The sequence below is a fragment of the Ambystoma mexicanum genome, chromosome 9 (assembly GCF_040938575.1).
Source record: "Ambystoma mexicanum isolate Mex_15411 chromosome 9, UKY_AmexF1_1, whole genome shotgun sequence".
NCBI lineage: Eukaryota > Metazoa > Chordata > Amphibia > Caudata > Ambystomatidae > Ambystoma > Ambystoma mexicanum.
In genome coordinates this window covers 75,384,041-75,403,961 of record NC_090931.1, presented here as the reverse complement: position 1 = coordinate 75,403,961, position 19,921 = coordinate 75,384,041, and the positions used below count along the sequence as shown (strand labels likewise).

At 46.1% G+C, this 19,921-nt stretch overlaps 1 protein-coding gene across 1 annotated transcript in view; it reads right to left on the bottom strand.

Annotated features, from left to right (window-relative positions):
- The window catches only part of KIRREL3 (kirre like nephrin family adhesion molecule 3), a 961,667-nt gene that overhangs the window by 490,652 nt on the left and 451,094 nt on the right, over nucleotides 1-19,921 (bottom strand). Inside the window, exon 4 of the mRNA XM_069613887.1 lies at nucleotides 11,345-11,495. Within this exon, the coding sequence (XP_069469988.1) occupies nucleotides 11,345-11,495 (151 nt within the window). The remainder of the gene's footprint in view (nucleotides 1-11,344; nucleotides 11,496-19,921) is intronic.

The window sequence follows — 19,921 nt, the reverse complement described above, 5'->3', positions numbered from 1 at the left end:
AGTAAAGTGGGGTCAGTCTAGAGAGGCAACCCAGCAGGAAAACACGATCAGTCCAGAGAGGCGATCCAACAGGAAAGTGGGGTCAGTCCAGAGAGGCAAATAGCGGGAAAGTGGGGTCAGTCCACAGAGGCGGTCCAGCAGGAGAGTGGGGTCAGTTGACAGCGGTGATCCAGCGGGAAAGTAGGGTCAGTCCGGAAAGGTGATCCATTAGTAAAGTGGGGTCAGTCCAGAGCGGCAATGTAGTGGGAAAGTGGGGTAAATCTAGAGAGTCAATCCAGCGGGAAAGTGGACTCAGTCCAGAGAGGCGATGTAGTGTGAAAGTGGGGTCAGTCCAGAGAGGCGATCCAGCAGGAGAGTGGGGTCAGTCCAGAGAGGCAATGTAGTGTGAAAGTGGGGTCAGTCCACAGAGGCGATCCAGCAGGAGAGTGGGGTCAGTCCACAGAGGCGATCCAGCCTATGAGCAGAAACGAACAGCAGGTACTTGAGAGAGGTTCTGGACTTTAGATAGTCCACTTCGGCATGTGGGGCTGGCAGACGGGGTATTCCAGAGAAGGGACCAGGCCCTAAAGCCTTTGGAGTTTGGTCACCCGAGGGATAGAAGATTCTGGAAGCAACTAAAGGAATCTGTCTGGCTGGCAGGCAGGCGCTGAATCCTCGGCAGAACACCCTAACTGTGCTGGCCGCTTCCTGTTCCAGATCCCCATCCCTCTCGCTCTGTCCTCCTCAAGAACTTTATTCTTAGCGACTTCCAACCCAATCCCACTTCCTGCTCTCATTGCTGAGTCAGATGTGCTCCTGGTCTTCCTGCGCTTTGCCTTCCCTCCCCTGTTACACTCTACATTTAAACGTATGACTGAGCGAAGGTGCGCATTTTCATGGTGTTGTCCCTCCTCCTCTTACAACAAACGTTTGGTTAAAGTTGATCTCTTTAATTCCAGCCTCTTCTTCGTACAGTCTGCCTTCACCTTTGGTCCCAACTGGTCATCATGACTCTCTTATCCACACCGTACCGTAAGGCTGCATTAGCCAATAGTCGTGAGCAGAACGTTCCGGAGAGGCACAAGTGTGGGACCCGGGATCCAACCCTCAATTTTCAATTCAATCTTATTTTTGTTGTAAAAAATTAAAACTATGCAATATCAACATCATCTAATACAAAATGGATCGAAAATTATATTATTAAAACATCCACATCTCTGCAATGCATTAAGACCACCCACTTATAAAATCCTTTCATAATCACCACCAACTTTCTTGCCTTCCTCTCGTCCTCTTTCAGAAACGATTGCTGCCGGGTTAGCTCACTCCCTTCCAGCTGAGATGTAGAAACTCTGATTGTCCTGTGTTAGTGTGCTGAGGAAAGCACCACCTTTGCCTTCTGTATTACCCAAACATATCCTCTTTCAGTTTTGCCTTACAAATATCCACGTTTTGCAAGGTGCCACTAATTAAAAAGGCCATCTTTGGTTTGACAAACAGAGCAAACAGCTTGAAGCATAATACGTGAATGTCCTATTGTGAGCGCGCCGCCTGCGCTGCAGCGCAGCGCACCCCCAAGTGTGTGTCTGCAGAAGACAAGAAGCAAGAATGATGTGTGTCATCTCGCTGCCATGATGCACAGACCCCACCAAACAAAAGTGACTCTACATTGGAAGTACATTGAGAGATTCAGATTTTCGACCCGACATGAAATGCCTTTCAACAGATTCAAAGGAGGCCATCACTTGAGCTTCATCTAAGTGATCAAAGAGAGGAGAAATGGAGCGTTTACTCACACACATCCATAGGAGCTCACTCCTCTTGAGCCAGCTCTGGTGTCGGCTTGAGCGATTATCAGTTCAAAGCCACTGATCTGCCTGTGCTTAAATACATATCAGAGGAGATTGTGATATCAATTTTCATCTGCTGGCATCGGAGTAAAAGGTCTCCTTGTGCGCCAGCTGCTAGACCGTCTGCTCCAGTTCCTGCAATTCCAGATGTGCATCAATTCTGAAGCAGGTCTGAAATGTGTATCCCACCAGAGACTTCTCCCTGCATTAACAGTTGCTGGCACCTGAAAGTATCAGCCTCCATTTCAATCCCACTGGCGGTGTCCTTGGCGTCTCTCACGTGTGGACCATCTTTGAGGTTGCTCGGTAAAAAGTCTTGAATGGTTTCTCAAAGAGAGAATTGAACAAGGGGCGTGCGCCGAGACAGACAGCGTGCAATTCAGGAGTATGGTTCTTTCCGTTTATCTGGAGGAGGGTTGGGACGCCACAGCACAAAGTACAGGTTTAGAGCTCTACACCGGAGGTCCGAGCCCTTTAAATACTTGAACAAAAGAAAAATGATAGTTCAGCATTGTTGATAAAAAGTTGTCATAGCTTATCTCTATAGGACAATGTCTTTGTAGAGGTGGAGCCAGGTACCCCCACTCAAAGCTCCGCCCCTATGCTGCCTATATGGTGGGAGCCAGAGTGTGAGACATATGCAGTACCAGTGAAAATACCAATACTGAAAAGAATCCTGGAAACAAGGTACCCATTGAGGAAACCATTTATGCACTCACGACAAAATGATGGCCATTTGAATGAAATCCCGAAGGAAGTGTGAAAAATTAGCAAGAGAGAAGACTGATGACATCATGCGAAGCAGAGCTGACGCACCCAGACAACGAGGCAAGAGGTTGCAGACCATAAATGTTCTATAAGATCTAAGTAGGAAGTGCTAAAGATGAGCAACATTTCGGGCTCAGGATGAAGATTCTCATGCTACAGAAACGATGAAGAAAACGTCAAGTCATTTTATAATTGTACAGATGCAGTAATGCAAGTAGACAAAGTATGTTTAAAGGTTGGCTACATAGTCAATAGATTGCGGTGATGCGCCAATGTATATGTATAGGAATGTATGGACTATGGATAATTCCACAACGCACTTTAGCAGAGCTTGGGCCCAGTGAACAGAACAGCTTTTTTCAGTGTGGCGCCGTTAGAAACTTAATAATGGAGGTGAATTTGAGAAAGGCTTGGCTGGCCAGCACCATGAAGTCAAAGCCACTGTGAGCTTGGATGTTCATGTAGTAGCTACAGATCGTGTGAAAAGAACAAACTCCTCTCTGAGGTGAGGAGCAAGGACATTGAAGAAGTCATAGGTTCATCATTTAATAGTATTGAAATACAGAAAAGCTCTGAAACATGGTCTCAAGTCACATGGTCGGATGAAAATAGATACTGAGTTGAGCTATATTGAAACCAAGAGACAAAATATGCCTCTACTCCCTTTTATTCTCAGGCACAGAGAACATTTCCAAGGCCAATCTTCAAAGGGCTAATTGACTGGCAGATGGCAAGAGTGATGATAGATGGCAGGCTAATTAGGTGGGAAGCTATGGTTCTGACCAGCCCACCAGCACCTGGGTGCCAGCCTGCGTGCTGCTAGCATGTGTGGAATATTACAGAGGGGTACAAGGGTGCCAACCAATTGCAGAGGGACACGCAATAGAGAGCCCTATAGTTTGTATAACCAATGGGACGTCGTGTATTTGCTGACGTTCGTAATGACTGCACTAGAAGAGGGCTTAGTTGCCCCACCTGATGTTAGAGATCCAATCACTTTCGTAGACAAGTATGGAACGTATACATAGATGTTCCCTCTAAGCCTATCACTTTCTGAAGTAGGTCTTTGTAGTTTGCCACATAGATTGACATCAATGATGACAGGGTTTTGCTATATAACCTGCTTTTTTAAATGAAACTCGCTGAGTGAGAAGATCGAGCGCATATCCGCTGATGTTCGTTGTGCTCCCTGTTTTAGACAATTGATATTAAAACAGACTTACCTTGCCAACTTCCTGAGTCAGTCTGATTATTGATGTTTGAGGATTTTCTGCATCCCCATCCATCTCAAAGTATTGCTGCCTCGTCTTAAAGAGCCTACTGTGTTGGATACACGGGTTAATCTTCCTGTAGAAACTGTACTCAAAGGTGATCGCGACTTTGAAGAACAATGACTTTAAGAAGCGTTCCCAATCTTTGGTGAAGACCCCAAATGACTAGATTTACACTGTCGCTGTCCCCAGCATGAACACACCTGAGCTCTTCACTGTCCCCAGCATGAACTCACCTGAGCTCTTCACTGTCCCCAGCATGAACACACCTGAGCACTTCACTGTCCCCAGCATGAACACACCTGAGCTCTTCACTGTCCCCAGCATGAACACACCTGAGCACTTCACTGTCCCCAGCATGAACACACCTGAGCTCTTCACTGTCCCCAGCATGAACACACCTGAGCACTTCACTGTCCCCAGCATGAACACTCCTGAGCTCTTCACTGTCCCCAGCATGAACACATCTGAGCTCTTCACTGTACCCAGCATGAACACACCTGAGCTCTCCACTGTCCCCTGCATGAACACACCTGAGCTCTTCACTGTCCCCAGCATGAACACATCTGAGCTCTTCACTATACCCAGCATGAACACACCTGAGCTCTTCACTGTCCCCAGCATGAACACACCTGAGCTCTTCACTGTCCCCAGCATGAACACACCTGAGCTCTTCACTGTCCCCAGCATGAACACACCTGAGCTCTTCTTGCAAGCTGGCAGAAGTCCTTGTGGGATCCTTCTCAGTCCCCATGCGATACATGGAGGAGTGAGTTTGGCTGAGTGAAATATTGGAGCCTGGCCTTTGCCAACCCGTAGTGTATCAATGGTTCCTAAATATGAGTCAAACCCTCAGTATTGAGGGTTTATCTGGAGCAGAGGTATGCAACCTGTGGCTCCCAGCGTGTTTTGAGGTAGGACTGCCATGACCCCTCACCGTTGACTATCCTGGTTTCGGCTATCGGTGGGGGTTGTAGACAAAAACAGTCCGGCAGCCAAAAGGTTTCCATCCCCTGAACTTGAGGCATTTGTACATATGATATGACATGATATGGCATTCATAACGCGCCTGTACACAAGTGTTTCTAGGTGCGACAAGACAAGGGGTGGGGGGGCAGAGGGAGGACAAAACAACGATCTTACTAGGACTTGCATCATTCAGAACATCAGATCGGGCAAGTGGGGGAAAAATAAGCCCAACTGCTGAGAACAAGGCCTGACGTGCAGAGTCAAGGGTGCAAATAGCAGAAGAAACCAAGGCCAGTTCGAGTGGGGGACAAGGTAGGTGGTTTGTGTGTCAGCCTGAGTTAAGGGTGTCAAATGTTCTCCGGGGCAGAAGGTAAACGATGGCATGGGTCAGTTGCAGCCAGCTGTGCAAAACATCTGCAGCTGTGGAAATGTTATGTTATGTTAAAGGTACTTATATAGCGCACCGAAATGCTGTGAATATATGAAAGGCACATGTCCCATAACAATTTGATGGGTAACAATGAGATGGATGCGTTAACATCGATTGATCTGTTTCTGGGGGTACTGGGATGTTTGGGGTACCCGTGTAGACGTGGGACTCTGCGAGACATTCCGTGCTGTTGGTTATGCAGTGTGGCACTGTAGTGGTGAATGTTGCTACTACCTGGCAAGTGGGGGTCATTGGGCATCTAGTCGGAGAGATCCGTGGAGAGTGTAAGGGGGGCATGGCACCATGCCGGGTGGCAGACTGGGGAATGCAGAGCATGTATGGGGGTGATTGACAGGTTATTAGATTAGTATGAAAAACTAGCGGCAAAAAAAGCCAAAGGGATGCCCAGCGCTTGCACACACAACTTTAAAGGCGGACTACAAGGCTGCAGATTGGCTGAAGGAACTGGGTATATTGCCAATATACGCCACAGTAAAAGGAAACTAAGCACAAGGGTTTCCAGAAACGCTGCGCAACAAAGAGTCCATAATTTTGAAAATGCAATCTTGCATTTAATTAACCAGAGGAAGGTCAGCCTGACACGTGTTTCGGGCTATCCAGCTCTTCTTCCGAGGCTTTGATTGATAGCACGGGTCTCAACGTAACTCATGAGCTTAGACCAAAGTGCCCAAATCAAGTAGGTAATAGCTGTTATGCTTCGCATATGCGGAAATTCTTTGCAGGCGAACAATTCAAACTGCAGTGGCGCTCGAGGACACTGCCGTTTGAATTCTTCGCCTGCAAGCCCTTGTGTTAGGTTATTAGATTACCCCAGAAAGGCTCTGACCACCGCAGGCGATTACATGTCTAGGAATGCCAAGTATAGTGCCCAGTGCTTGGGAGCTCTCTTCCGAAAGGCAGTTGGTTTCTGCAAAGAGCCCCCACCCTTGAAAACACCAGTATTTCATCAGAGTTCAAAATATTCTAATAGCCCCTTTCATGTGACACTGGAAGTTGGAGGGTTGAACTGGGGCGAGGGAGAGCAAGAAGGAGAGAGAGAGAGGGGGAGTAATGAATTCATGAGCAGGGGGGCTTGGGATTTTAGTGGGGAACCCTGAGGTGACTGGAGGACGCACTCTTTGGTTCTGTAGGGACTTGTGGATGTAAGCGGCGGGGTGCCAGGTGCAGTGAACAGCTCCATGCCACTTTCCCGAGGGGTTTCGGGGAATGGCCACATCCTCAGTGGGCCCTGAGCTGGCAACTGATGCTCCATGAAACACTGAGGAAGGTGCCAGGGCTTCTAAGGGATTAAGTCCGTTTTTTGTTCCCATTTGACTGAGAGCCTTCGACCAATCTGCATAATGCCTGAGTGCCACTGCAAGGAAAGACTTTGCGAGGCGCTACATCAGGCTGCAGTGAGTGCCTCAGGTCTGTAGAGAACAGTTGGGATTGTCCCATCCTAGCCTATAAAGAGTGAAGGTGCAGACTGTAGGTGTCAGTGTTTACGCCTTACCCCGGTGGTGGGTCAGCCATTTCACTAATCTTTCCGGGCGAAAGACTATTACATAGGAGTGCCTAGAAGCCGCTGTGGATGCGCTTCCTGTTGTAAGTCCAATGATGTCTGTGTTCTGCTCTGTTACAGGATAACAGACGTCTGGGGAGCCCTTTATAACTTGAAGAGCAGGCATTCCCATCCTGGTAATTGTAGGTTGTGTGTAGAAGCTATTCTTTAAAGCAAGTGACTAAAGGATGATGCATTTTAATGTTGATATGTATATGTATGTGCTTTCCTGATTTGCTTGCAATTAAAATATTTCGGTGGAGGCCCAGCTGGACTGTTTTGTTGCTGTTTTGCCCAGATAGCAATAGAAGGCCGGTGTGGCGGCACAAACCCGCATCCATCCAAGGTGGCCAGAGATATTGAGAACTTCTGAAGGACTCAGGTGTTCTACCTCTTCATCTCTACGGAAACCTTGCAGAACCTCTCCAGTCACAGGCAAAGCTCCAACATGGTATTCAGTGAGCTACAGATGTGTGATATAGTTTTACTGTTAAGCAGGTTGGGTTCTGGTGCACTGAGACACATTGTGGCATTTTGCCTTTCAGAGAAGTGGCTACACGCTAAACTCCTGAAGGCTGTCAAGGGTTATAGCGCCTAGTGAGATACTGCAATATAAATGTTCTCTCAGGAGTAATAGGTAACTGTTCTCAACTATACTATGTGCGGAATTAAGAGTGTTAAAATCAACAATTACCAGAATTAGAGCAATGCAGCCAGGACAACTTGTAAATTTGTGTCAGCGCTAGGTTGATTGGTGAAAATAACAGCCATGTAGGTGCTGTTTATGATGATATGATATGATATGGCATTTAAAACGTGCCTATACACAAGTGTTTCAAGGCGCGACGAGGCAAGGGAGGGGGAACAGAGGGAAGACAGACAACGATCCTACTAGGCCAGGTGTCATTCAGATCGTGCAAGTGCATGGGAAGGTGGAAGGATGAGAGTGCAGGGGGAAGGAAGAGGGGACAGTGCAGTACATGGGATAAAAGAATAAATAAGAATAAGTAAAAGTACGGCCAACAGATGGCAAGTGCAAGGCTAAGTGCAGACAACAGGTGGCAAGTGCAGGGCTAAGTGCAGACAACAGGTGGCAAGTGCAGGGCTAAGTGCAGACAACAGATGGCAAGTGTAAGGCTAAGTGCAGACAACAGGTGTCAAGTGCTGGTAGTGGGACTGTAGGGAAACAGAAAACAGACCCCAAGTGCAGGGGTCTCCAGGAAGGCCGTGCAGGTGTGCGACTGGCGGTGGAGGGGACCTGGGCCCGAGATCAAAGGGTGGCCTGGTAACCAGTGCAGATTTGGTTTCAGCCAGGAAGTCAACAAGGGAGAGGAGGAGAAAAGGCAGAAGCAAAGAGAAAGGTTTTGAGGTGCTTCCGGAACCGGAGATGATTCTCCTCAAGTTTAGGGGCGGTGGGACGCTGTTCCAGAGGGAGGCCACAGCCGAAGAAAGAGACCTACCATCAATTTGTTGCTTGGAGAATCGACTGAGCCTGAGGGGTTTAGTCTAGTCAAGGCACCAAGGTGAACCACACAGTGAGAGAGGGCACCAGGGTGTCTGGGTACCAGCAGACACAGAAAGGCACGGAGCATGAGCATTTGACAAACCTTTTCAGTGCCCGCCATTTCAGTCTGGGGGTCTAGAATATTGCACTACAAATAAGGTTTTTGCCAGGGTCCCTTGAACTTTGGGGGTGGGTGGGAGTGGTGTTACTGCCTCTTTTTTAAAATGCACATATATTCCCGTTGGGAGAACAAGACCACTTTTGTAGGGTTCATATATCCGTGCAAAGTCCACATGTCAGAATGCCCCATTCTATTCGGGAGATAGTCATCAGCACCTGCTTTTTAATGTGCCTTCTGGGACTTGTAGTCCGGGATTTATAATCAGGAAATCCAAGACAGCAAGTCCCAGAATTCGAAAAATGTAGGATTGGCCTCTCGCCTCCCGGAAGAAACTAGACATATTGTCAAGCAGGGTCCTAAGGAGGACCCAGGGAGTTAAGACATTGGGCCTCATTAGGACCCTGGCGTTAAGGGGTTAATGGCGCCGTAAAAGGTGTCAGCGCCGTTAAACCCTTAACGCCTTACTACAAGTTCCCTTTGCGGGACCCGACCTTAACGGCTGGTCTAGACCAGCCGTTAAAGTAGGGGCCCACAAAGGGACTCTCGAGGTAAGTACGGTACCGCAATTTGCGGTACCGTACTTACCGCCTTCCCCATTCCCATTATGCCCTATGGGGCAAAAATGGGAATGGGGAAGGGCCATGGTGGCATGGGGAATTACCGCCCCGCCAACCTTGGAATGGGGTGGTAATTCCCCATTCCGCCATGGCGGACTCCGGCATCGACCATGGTGCTAGTAGCACCATGGTTTTCCACCGGAGTCCTAATGAGGGCCATTGTCTGTCTGGAAGCTCAGTACAGCTAAGAGACTAAGGGCCTGATTCTTATGTTGGTGCAGTGAGCGTGCTAAAGAGCCCGCTTCACTGCACCAAATCTGGACGCCCAGTCTCCACCACTATTCTTAAGTGGGCACAGACGTGCTCAGAGCGCACGACAGTGCACCAGCTACATTCCGCCTGTTTGTGGAGACATCGGGCGGAATGGAAAATCTCGGCAGCACTTTCCTTAAATAATGAGAAAATCGTTAGTGTACAAAAGTGTTGCCGAGATCACGGCGTTCATCGCACTATTTGAAGTTTTTCAAAATAAGTTAATGATGTTTCTCGCTCCCTCAAATGTATCATTTTTTTTCATTTTTCAAAACAAAGAGATGAATTACCGGCCATTTAGCCGCCGTGCGGCGCAGCTCTTCCAGGTCACATCACACCATTGTTGTTATCATTGAAAATTCCTTGCGGGCTTTCCGAATTTCATTTATAATCATTTTCAAGCTGTGTAGGCCCACTGCAGAGAACAGTTGAATGAACCCTTGAATTCAAGTTTAATCGCATAACCTTTGGTTCTGTTAGTTTCCAAAAAAGTAAACTGCGCTGAGGGGCATTTTGGGTATATCTGTACTACAACATTCCACCAAACCGCCATCAAACAAGCAAACACAGTCTGTGTTCCGGTCTGCAACATATTTACCCACCCACCTGCACTGAACGTGAGGCTTCCTGTGGCACTCCTCCACAAAACCAGTACAAATGTGGTACCGTATATGTGCACCATTCTAAACTGGAGGATTGCCACAAGGTTAGCTGTGTTAAAAGACACTTACTGAATGTAGTGGTTGCTATGTTGGTTTCCCGCCCATCCTAGCAACCACCACATATATTTCGAAAGTGGCGCATTCATACTGACTTCGGAAGAATATGCCACCTTCAGAATAGGTCTTAAGTGCCGAAAAGGTTGTTAACTCTTTCTCCGACCTTTTCGGTACTTAACACCCACTTCAGAATCGAGCCCTAAGTTGCCAAAGTCTTCAGTCTGTGCGGCCAATATGGTTTTATGGAGAACCTAAACTAAGGCTCACCGATTTTGTATTTGATAGTGTAGCTTTGTCAGGTAAGGCCAGACACGGCGGCATGTTCATAAACAGATCCCCGCCCCCTCTGGGGAAGGGGCAGCAGAGGATAGCATTAATTCACTGGATTATTCTGCTTTAACTACACAAGCAGGTGCTGCCCTCAGATACGCCACCAAGGCCTTGTGGTCAATATTATTCCTGTGATGGCACTTTCCGTGGTTGGGAAACGATGCCAGTTTCTGGTCCTGTCTGTTCGTAGGGCGCAGCACACTTTCCTGCAACTTCCTTGACACCTGCTTTGGTTTCTATGACCAAGGTCACGTGGTTGGCTCTTAAAGCCACATCCTTCATGCAGAGAGACTTTGTTCTGCTCCCTCCAATGTCATGACCCCTAGACCTTGTTCCTGGTGGCTTTCTCTGCCATCTTGCTTGGCCCTGCGCCTGTAGATGGCACAATCTGTGCTACTCGCCCCGGAGGAGGCAGGTCTCGCAGTCCCTCTTGCAATCAAAATATCAACCGCAGTGGGTGTACATATTTCGCTCCTTCCCGCAGTTATCTCCCTCGTGTATGTGATAAAGGACATGCATAGCATCTGAAATGACATGATTGCAGTGAGATATTAGTACTGCTGTCAACTTCACGCGCTGTGTGATTCCGTCCCTTGCACCACTTTCATGCCATGGCGGACATGCTGAGTTGGTGGTGCTTAAATCGGTTTGCTCTCTTTGTGGATCCCATGTTGGCTCTTGATGCCATAACTTCATGGTGCATGCAACGATGCCAGCTCACATTGGTGAGAAGTGGCGTTGGCCAATGCATGTTCAATCAGGGAGACAGAATACTAAACAATTGAACCCTTTCTTAGAAGGGTTGCACATTGAGAATCTCTAAAAGGTGCCGTGCGTAGGTGCCCAGAGAGCGCTACTGCAAGATGACAAAGTGTTAAGCGTGTTGGTGGCCCGCTTGATCTAGAGAAACCATAGGACACCAAGGCGGCGGTAGACATGCCCAGTGAGCGGCCATCTGCCTCAGGATACTCACGTTGGATGTCGATGGTCACCGATGCCTCCTTCCCACCGGGGACAGCCTTGTTGCTGGCGCGGCAGACGATGCTCTGACCGTTTTCTATGTCCATGGAGGAGACGAAGAGCGTGCTGATGATGCTCTCTCGCTTGCCGTCCCGGAGAAGGGTCTGCTTGAAGAGGAAAGGACAAAGAGCGTAAGGAGGAACGTGAAGACACAACAGTACTACCAACTCAAACAGGCGGGAGAATGTATACTCCCCATTGACAGATTTGATATAGGAATAAACAAAGACCACCACCCGAATACACTGCAATGTATTAAATAAAGAAACATTTCCCAATAGGGCACGTAGAGCTGGTATCACATGATCTGGCGCACCAAAGCAAAGCACTATTACAGCGTGAACCTAATGCCACGTTAGTATTGTTAATATTAGGGTATTTATTGAGCACAGGCGCAGCTTCGCGAAGCAACGGAGCGCTTTCCAATCACAAGGGGAAGAACACAGTGCGGAAAGCAGAGAAAAAAGGAGCGGGGAGCTAACAGGAGAGGCTGAGGGTGAGCAATTGGCAGCACGGGATCTACAAAAAACCGGGGGAGACATTGAGGAGCAGATCACAGAGTCACAGGTATGGTGGGGAGTGAACAGTGTTGTAGAGGAGCAGGTGGGTGTGTTTTTCCTAGCTCCCGCCCCCTCCCGACCGTCGTACTGGAACAGCAGGAGAAGAGCTGTATGTGGGACCCCATGTGTTGCCCCTATACCGCATCGAGTGTATGAGAGACAATGTGCATTCATGCAACCATACCAAATGTACCCTTGCACTGAAAGTTTGGAAGGATATCAGCACGGACCAATGGACATCATGGAGCGCTGAGCGAAATCTGACAAGGGCAGAGTGATGTCATGAAGAAGATACACGAGGACATACTGAAAGAATATGAAAATACCTAAGAGTCATGATGTAACTCAAGTGACAAGGGAAACATGTACCTAACGATAAAGTAATCATATATACAAAGAAGATCAAGTAACTTGCTGACCAATAAATGTAAATATGAAGAAACGCAAGGTGGATGGGACATATAGAAGCTAACTATAGAGGAAAATATAACGTGGCTTAGGTGGCAATGATAGGAAGATAGACGTCGGCTCGTGTTGAGACTTAATCCAGCTACCTCGGAAACAGACCAGGGATGCAGAATGAGGAGTTGCTGGAGAAACAGCTTTGTGTGCAGAATAAGGAGGAGTCTATGTTGGGCTGGGATCTAGGGTGCTATTGTAAGGCACAAGGCGAGGCATATGGTTAAAGCCAAGTGCGTAAGACATCTTTCTCTTAGATTAAAGAAGAAAACATTTACAAGAGCCAAATAACAGTGAATAAGATCTATATAAGATCCAGTGAGCAAGTCTCTAGAGGCAAAAGAGGAGCAAGAACCCCCCCCCCTTCCGTTAGGGTGGAGAAATCCTACTGGGTCTTTCGCAAAGCCCTCAAAACACAGCTCTTCTCCTAATCCCCCCTCCCACTGAGCCAACCACCCTTGGTCACCTCACCCTGTTTTACTCAGAATGACCAGCAAGCATGTAACGTTTTCACTGTGCAATCTACGGTAACCCTACCTACTTCTCCCTGTTGTTCCACCCCAGCACACTCCCTGACAAATTATGTTCCCCTTATCTGTACTTGACGTGTATGTGCAACAGCGTCTCAATGCCTCTGGGTTGTATGTGCGCTTTACAAATTAAATACATACATAAAAATACCCAGTATAATTAAATCAAATAGCAGTAAATAGGAGGTTGAAATGGACACATGTTCGGTCTCCTGACACGTGATACAGAAGTCGAAAACAGGGGCTATTCATGAAGCCTCTGATGAAGGTAGTGATGTGCTTACACTCCCTCGAATGTCCCGGGAACAGAGGGAAGACTACAAGGTCAACTACAGATGGGAAACTTTGTTTTATGGTGAGACTGATGAGAGGTGATGGGCTAATTGTAAAATTGGGGAGTAATCTGATGTGACCCAAGCACCTGGGTTTCGTTTTGCTCACATGCTGCTAACGAGCCAAATGTCCAAGGTTGGGTGAGCATGCCAACCAATCAGAAGGTCTATGGGGGAACGTGCTATACAAACTTGCATAGACCAATCCACTGCCATTTAATCTCCTATAATCAATATTAGAGGTATTAATAGCAGTTCAAGGCGTGCCCTACAGATAAGGGGTAGTCAATGAAGTACTAACTCCTATGCATACTATAGGTACACATAAGTCTCCCTAACCAATCCTTCTCTTCAATAGTTTTTGTAGTTTGCCACGTAGGATGACATCATAGAAGACACATTTTGGGGTATATAACCTATGTATAATCAAGTTTGTTTGTGAGTGTGTGAGCATCAGTCTGTTGTTCGTCAGTTCGCCTTGCTTCATTAAACTGAGAATAAAGTAGTATTTTGCCATATTTTCTGAGTCTGTCTGGTTCTTTTGTCTGAGATCTTTATTGGTATTTACACCTAGCACAAGAGACACTTCAAGGTGCTAGAGCACAGTATGTGGACCCGGATGTTAAGGAGGTGCTATTACTTGAAGAGGAATGTCTTGAGCTATTTCCTGAAGTGTGGAAGTTATGGGGAAAGTCTGATGTTGACGGGGAAGAGGTTTCCAGATTCCTGGAGCTTAGACAAGAAAGGCCGGTCTTCTGGTTCATTTCTTCTGACACTATTGTAATTCAAGTCTGCACATGTCCCACACATGAATTTTCAGTGAATGTATTATAGTGCGGTGGTCGATGAATATAGTTAAGTATTGAGTCCCATAGGAAAATTGAAAAAATGAATTACTAATAACTTTTGACTCATATGAAGGATTTGACTGACATGTTTTAAACAGACTTGTACTCAAACCCCCCACCCCCAACCGCCCACCCCAGACTGGACATTTTGGGAAATATCCATAAAAAAATTACAAGCTACTAAGAAAGTTACAAAAAGTAGTTTCAGCCTAGTCCCCATTCATTATCCCATAGAGAAAAAGTCACATATTTGCTCAAGCGCGCAGCCAAAACTAATGGACGGAATTGGACTAGGCACGAGACAACTTGGGCATGAATTGTTGACTCGATTTCCGGCAAGGGTCTGGGGTTATTGCATTCAGTAGTTTTTAACATATTTGAAGGAGAAGGAATGCCCCCTTCTTCCCAAATTATACCAATATCTCCCATGGTGCATTGCAGTAGAGAGGTAGACAGGCTTTTCAGAACTGAAAAATCAGCCATTTTCTCTCAAAATTCTATTGCTAATAACTTTCGACTTGCTGAATGGATGTGGATGAACTTTTCCAAACAATAGGCTTGTCAAGCCCCACAAAAACTGCAAATTGTGGGAACAATAAGTTATAACAATGAAACAGTCATTAAGAAAACAAAACACCAAGGTTTCACGGGTTTTCAGCCCATTCATTTTCCCATAGAGAAAAGTGCAGTTTTTAAATATCCCTAGGCAGATTTGGACCAAATAAGAAACAACTTGGGCACACAGCATTGACTTACATTCCATCCAGTAGTTTTTAAAATAATTGACAGAGAAGGGGGTGCCCACTGCTCCTTAAAACCTTTATATCAGTGTTGGTGCTTTTCACAGCAGAGAGGCTGAGCAAGGATAACCTCTGACTTTCTGGATGGATTTGGATGAAAGGTTCCAACCCAACAATTTGTCAAGAGCCCAACTAAACTGTACATTTTAGGAACAATTTGTTAGAAAATGAAAAAGTTATTAAGAAAACATAAGCACGCTGTTTTCAGCCTACTCATAGAGAAAAGTGCAGTTTTTGAATACCCATAGCATGAAAACCGCTTGACAGATTTGGACCAAATAAGATTTGGGAACAAAGCGATGACTTAATTTCCTTGACTGGTTTGGGGTAAATCCACCCAGTAGTTTTCAAAAGATTTGAGAAAGAACAGGGGTTCCCCAGTGCCTTAGAATCTTTATATCGGTGTTGGTGCTTTGCAGCTGAGAGAGGTATGAAGGGTTAGTAATGCAAGCCAGACAACTGCTTGTAGATTTCTCAGAACAGGCTATTTTATCAAATTAAATATAATGAAACAATACTTGGCTTGCCCTACTCTACTGATGAATTTCCTTCCTAGTCTAAAGACTAAGATAACATTCTCTGGAATGGATAAACGGGCCCTCACTTTAAACAGCCATTATAACAAAACAAATATAGCAACACAATATAAACACAATATACTTATGCCCTTCTAATATCATGCGTAAACTCCCTTCCCCAGGCTTCAAAGTCACTTCCAAATGTTCAACAAAAGAAAAGGAAGGTTTTAACCCAGTTCATACAAGTTCCAAGTCAAAACAAAGTTCATTAAACACAAATCCACTGGTAGCCACTCTTTATACTTGTATGAAACAATTATCTTCCAACGTCTAGGAAGAAGAAAAGCACCAATGGCAATCCTGGTTATGATCATCACTGGTCTCTGCTCCTAGGTAAATTGTCAGAGTTCAAAGAATGTGTGATACTCTTCAAATGTCCATAATATACACTTCTTGACAATTTCCTCTGTTTCAATTTTGCATTTGGTTTATTTGCCAGGATGTTCCACTACTTCTACTTCCAACCATCACATTCCTGGTATTATGGGAACAGTCGCCTTGGTCTCATAGCATAATACTGCTTCAACCACTTCAATGTGACATCTACTGACAATTATAAACACCGCCAGAGTTCAAGTGTAACTCCTACTGCTTCAGTATTTATGACTTTTAGGTAGGTTTTAACCAGACACCCATCCTCTTCAGGTAGGCACGGCACACTTCCTTTTAATGGCTCTCTGGAAAGGGCCTGCCTCTTTGTCTCTTTAGTCAGAATAACTACTACCAACAACCTGTACTTCAGAAGTCTGTTGCACCACAGGTTATTTTCTACTTCAGTGTAGACTTCACACACATTAGTTTCCCCTTCCCCATCTTTGCACACACCCTTCCACCAGGTCTCAGCACAAGGGGCTACCCAAAAGCTCCTATGTCACTTTCTCAGCTTTGGGTTATGATGGGGAACTTTCCTCTCATACCACTTAAATGTTAACAACCTCACAAAACAGTTAGCTGGCTCTGTAATGCTTGGCAAAACAAGTTTTCCTCTGCAAGGGGGAGGTCCACTGGCTTGGGTAATGCTTGTTCTTCTCCTTAAAGCTTTTAGCCTCTTCCTTTATTGGAATATTTTAAATATTAATTCTGGATACAATACAGAGTTCAGACTTCAATGTGAAAACATAATAAGGTACATGGCACCATTCTTTCAATCAGTTTCCAAGGATTAAAGTTGACACAAACATTGTGTTCCCATATAATGGTAAAGAATGAAGTTCAAACTTTTTTCGGGAGTTTTAATAAGGCATACACACTTTCCCTTTGAAATAGTTTTCACTCTGCTACTTGTAACTCATTTATAGACAAAGTTTGGTATTTGGTAATGCTTTAGGAAGCGTTCTATTTACTTAATCGAGATACACGGCAGCTTCATTATACAGCATACAGTCTTTGATACATCAACAATTGGTTTAAAGTGTTTTACCTTCTCACGTGAACAAGAATCTTCAGTGTTATATGCGAGTGCTACAACTTCATTGATGAGAAGACTTTCAATGCAAAAAACTAAGTTTTCTCGCATTAGCTTTAACGAAAATAAATTAGGAGCTGGTTATAGTTACCGGCAAGGCTCGGGAAGTGCACCTGACTACTGTGCTTCACTCACCGGCTTCAGTGAAACAGGTCCTGCGGGTCGTACTGCTTTCTAATCTTCCTCCACTTCTTCTGCTACTTCTGGCCTGCTGGGGACCCACACCCCTCTCCAGCACAGGTGGCTTCGATCCGGCTACTTGCTGTGGGAGTTTCCTTTTCTCCTGAGACACTTGACTTACCTTCTGCTTCTGGTCTAAGTCTCCTGCAGCACTTCCATGGCTCTGCAATCACGGCTATGCGGCTCATATGAGGAAAACTCAGCCATCTGCTCGTCTTCCGCTGTGCAGCCTTTGCAAATCGAAGTTTGACAGAAAAGGACTCTCAGAGCTTGCAGATGAAATCTACAATCTCCACACTCTGTTATCCCTTCGATCCTTCGACTTTCCCATGATTTGCCAGCCTTGTGCTTCCTCTTTGCTACTGTTACTCCATCCAGCCTGCCAGTCTTCGTTCCAGCTCCTTCTACTACTCCTCTCTGACTCGGGCCTTTTATGCCTCCCAGCTTGCTTAACATGCTCCAGGTGTGAGCCGTTAGGTTCAATTGCCTGACTCCAACAATGGCTGCTAAGTCTGATTGCCTGAATACCATACCTGCATGCCTCTTCAGCCCTCTTCTTCATCTCAGTCCCTCTAGGATCCTGGAACTCTTAGTTTTTCCTATAAAAGTTAGGGTTTTCAACTTCAACGGTCTTTTTAAAGGTAGATGTCATTTCCTCAAAATCTTTAACAGAGGGGCTGTGAGATTTAACATTTACAGGGGAAGATGGTGTAGAGAAGACAACATTTCCATAATCCTTCTTCTTGCGGGATTGAGGAGGGTATTTAGTTTAGGACACCAGTAAGGGTCTTGCTTTTGATTTCATGTGTTCTGAGCTTATAAGTTTAGATTTCACAACTTTAGATCACATTTCAGTGTGCAAGACATTACAATGACAATAAGCCATGACCTCCGTTGGTGCAATGGAAAAAGTCTCTCTGTCAGAGGAAGAATCCTGTGTCTCATCCCACGAAATTCCCTCACTATTCTGGGCCCTGTCTCCTCCCAGGTGATCCTGCCGCAGTACACCACCCCCAGGGTTGGGATCAGGAAGCGTCTGCCTTCCCCTGGCCACCTGGGAGGAGACTTAAGGCAGGGTTTCAGTGAGGGATCCGTAGGATTCTTCACAGAGGCTTATATCTTTTGACTTGCTGAATGAATTTGGGTGATATTTTCAAAACCAGGGGATTGCCAAGGGCCTCCCAAACTGGACATTTTGGTAACAATTCATCAAAAAAAGAAAATGGTGTGAATAGTGTATAGTGGCCACGGCATATATAGTGGCCACGGGTGAAGGCCGAAGCCACCAAGTGGTTCCAAAAGAAACATATTGGGGGAGCATGTACAGTGGACACGGCTGAAGGCCATGTCTAGTGGCCCAGTAGGGTTCAAAATGTACAGTGGGCAGGGTTGAAGGCCCTGTTTGCTAGTGGGCCCAAAAGACATGTATAGCAGCCACCGAGTGGGTATAAAAGAAACCTATTGGGGGAACATATATATTGCAAATTAACAAGAGGGGTCCTAGGAGTCCCTCTGCCAGACATTAGCCCTGGTTACGAGAGACTTACCCAAAGTCTTTAGCTCACTATTTTTCACAGAGAAGAAATATCCCAAACATATCAGTCTTTGTCCTTCCCTGGGGCAATCCAGCACCGAAATGCTAAGCAATTCTCCTCTGCACACGAGTACCAAGAGCAACTCCAGACATGTGTTTCGGTCTGATTGGACCTCATCAGTAGGGTGGAGCTGTGCCTCTCTAAGAATAGTGAGCAAGGGGTCCACGTCTGCATTCCCCTAGTAATTTAGCATGGACATGACTGAAGGCAGGGCCACTAGCCATGCACAAAGGCCATGGCTAGTGGCCTGTAAAAAAACAATGGTATAACAAAACCCTTGAAATTCACTGAAAAAACATTAGTTAAAGTGCAGTTATGTGGACCAGATTTAACGCGAAAAAACCCTTGATATTCAGCGGATGTGGAAAGTCATGTCCAGCTTAACTTGGCATGTTCTATTTATGCACTTCTCTCACTGCACAATGCAGATTGGTGGATGGATGTGTGACTGTCTGAAAGCAGGCATTGAGGGAATATTACAAATATAACATTTAAAATGGTAGAAGGGCTGGCCTGTGCGATAGTGTTCACATGCCATCCGGGTCTTTTAATGGTCTTTGGCCTGGAAAGTGGACTGTGGACACCGTGGATACTAATATAGGTCGATCGACTGTGGTTCTTATTGTTTGCTAAAGAAAAGTATTTGGGACATAAAATTGTTTGTGTCCTTTCATATTTTTCTCTAATATACAATTGTACATTAGCACTATGGGTGGGGGAACCAGCCAATCAGGTGGCAAAGAATGTGCGCTTCAACCACCGGTACAAGCCCGCGTTCCCAGCCACCTGACAGCCGGCTCTCTCCGCTGCCATATTACTCCCCACACTCGTCCCATTTCTTATTTATTTTTTCACCCCACCCCCTCTACTTAACTTATTTTGGTGGCAGCGTGTGGTGCCGCCTCATTCACTCTTTCTGTTCCCCTCCCACAGCAGCCATAGAAAGGGAAGAGGGGTTCTGTATGGAGCCCCGCCTTCCGTTTCCATGATGGCCATCTTCGAAAAGGTGCTGCGTGCATCCTGCAGTAGGAAGGAAAATCTGTTTTTTTTATCACCCCGGGTTACCGCTTTGGCAGCCCGGGGTGGTAATGGCCTTCATCCCCCGTTGCAGGTGCTGGAATGGGGGATAAAGGTCCGGAGTCCTCGCTTCGCTTGGGACGATATGAAACAGGGATGAACACCA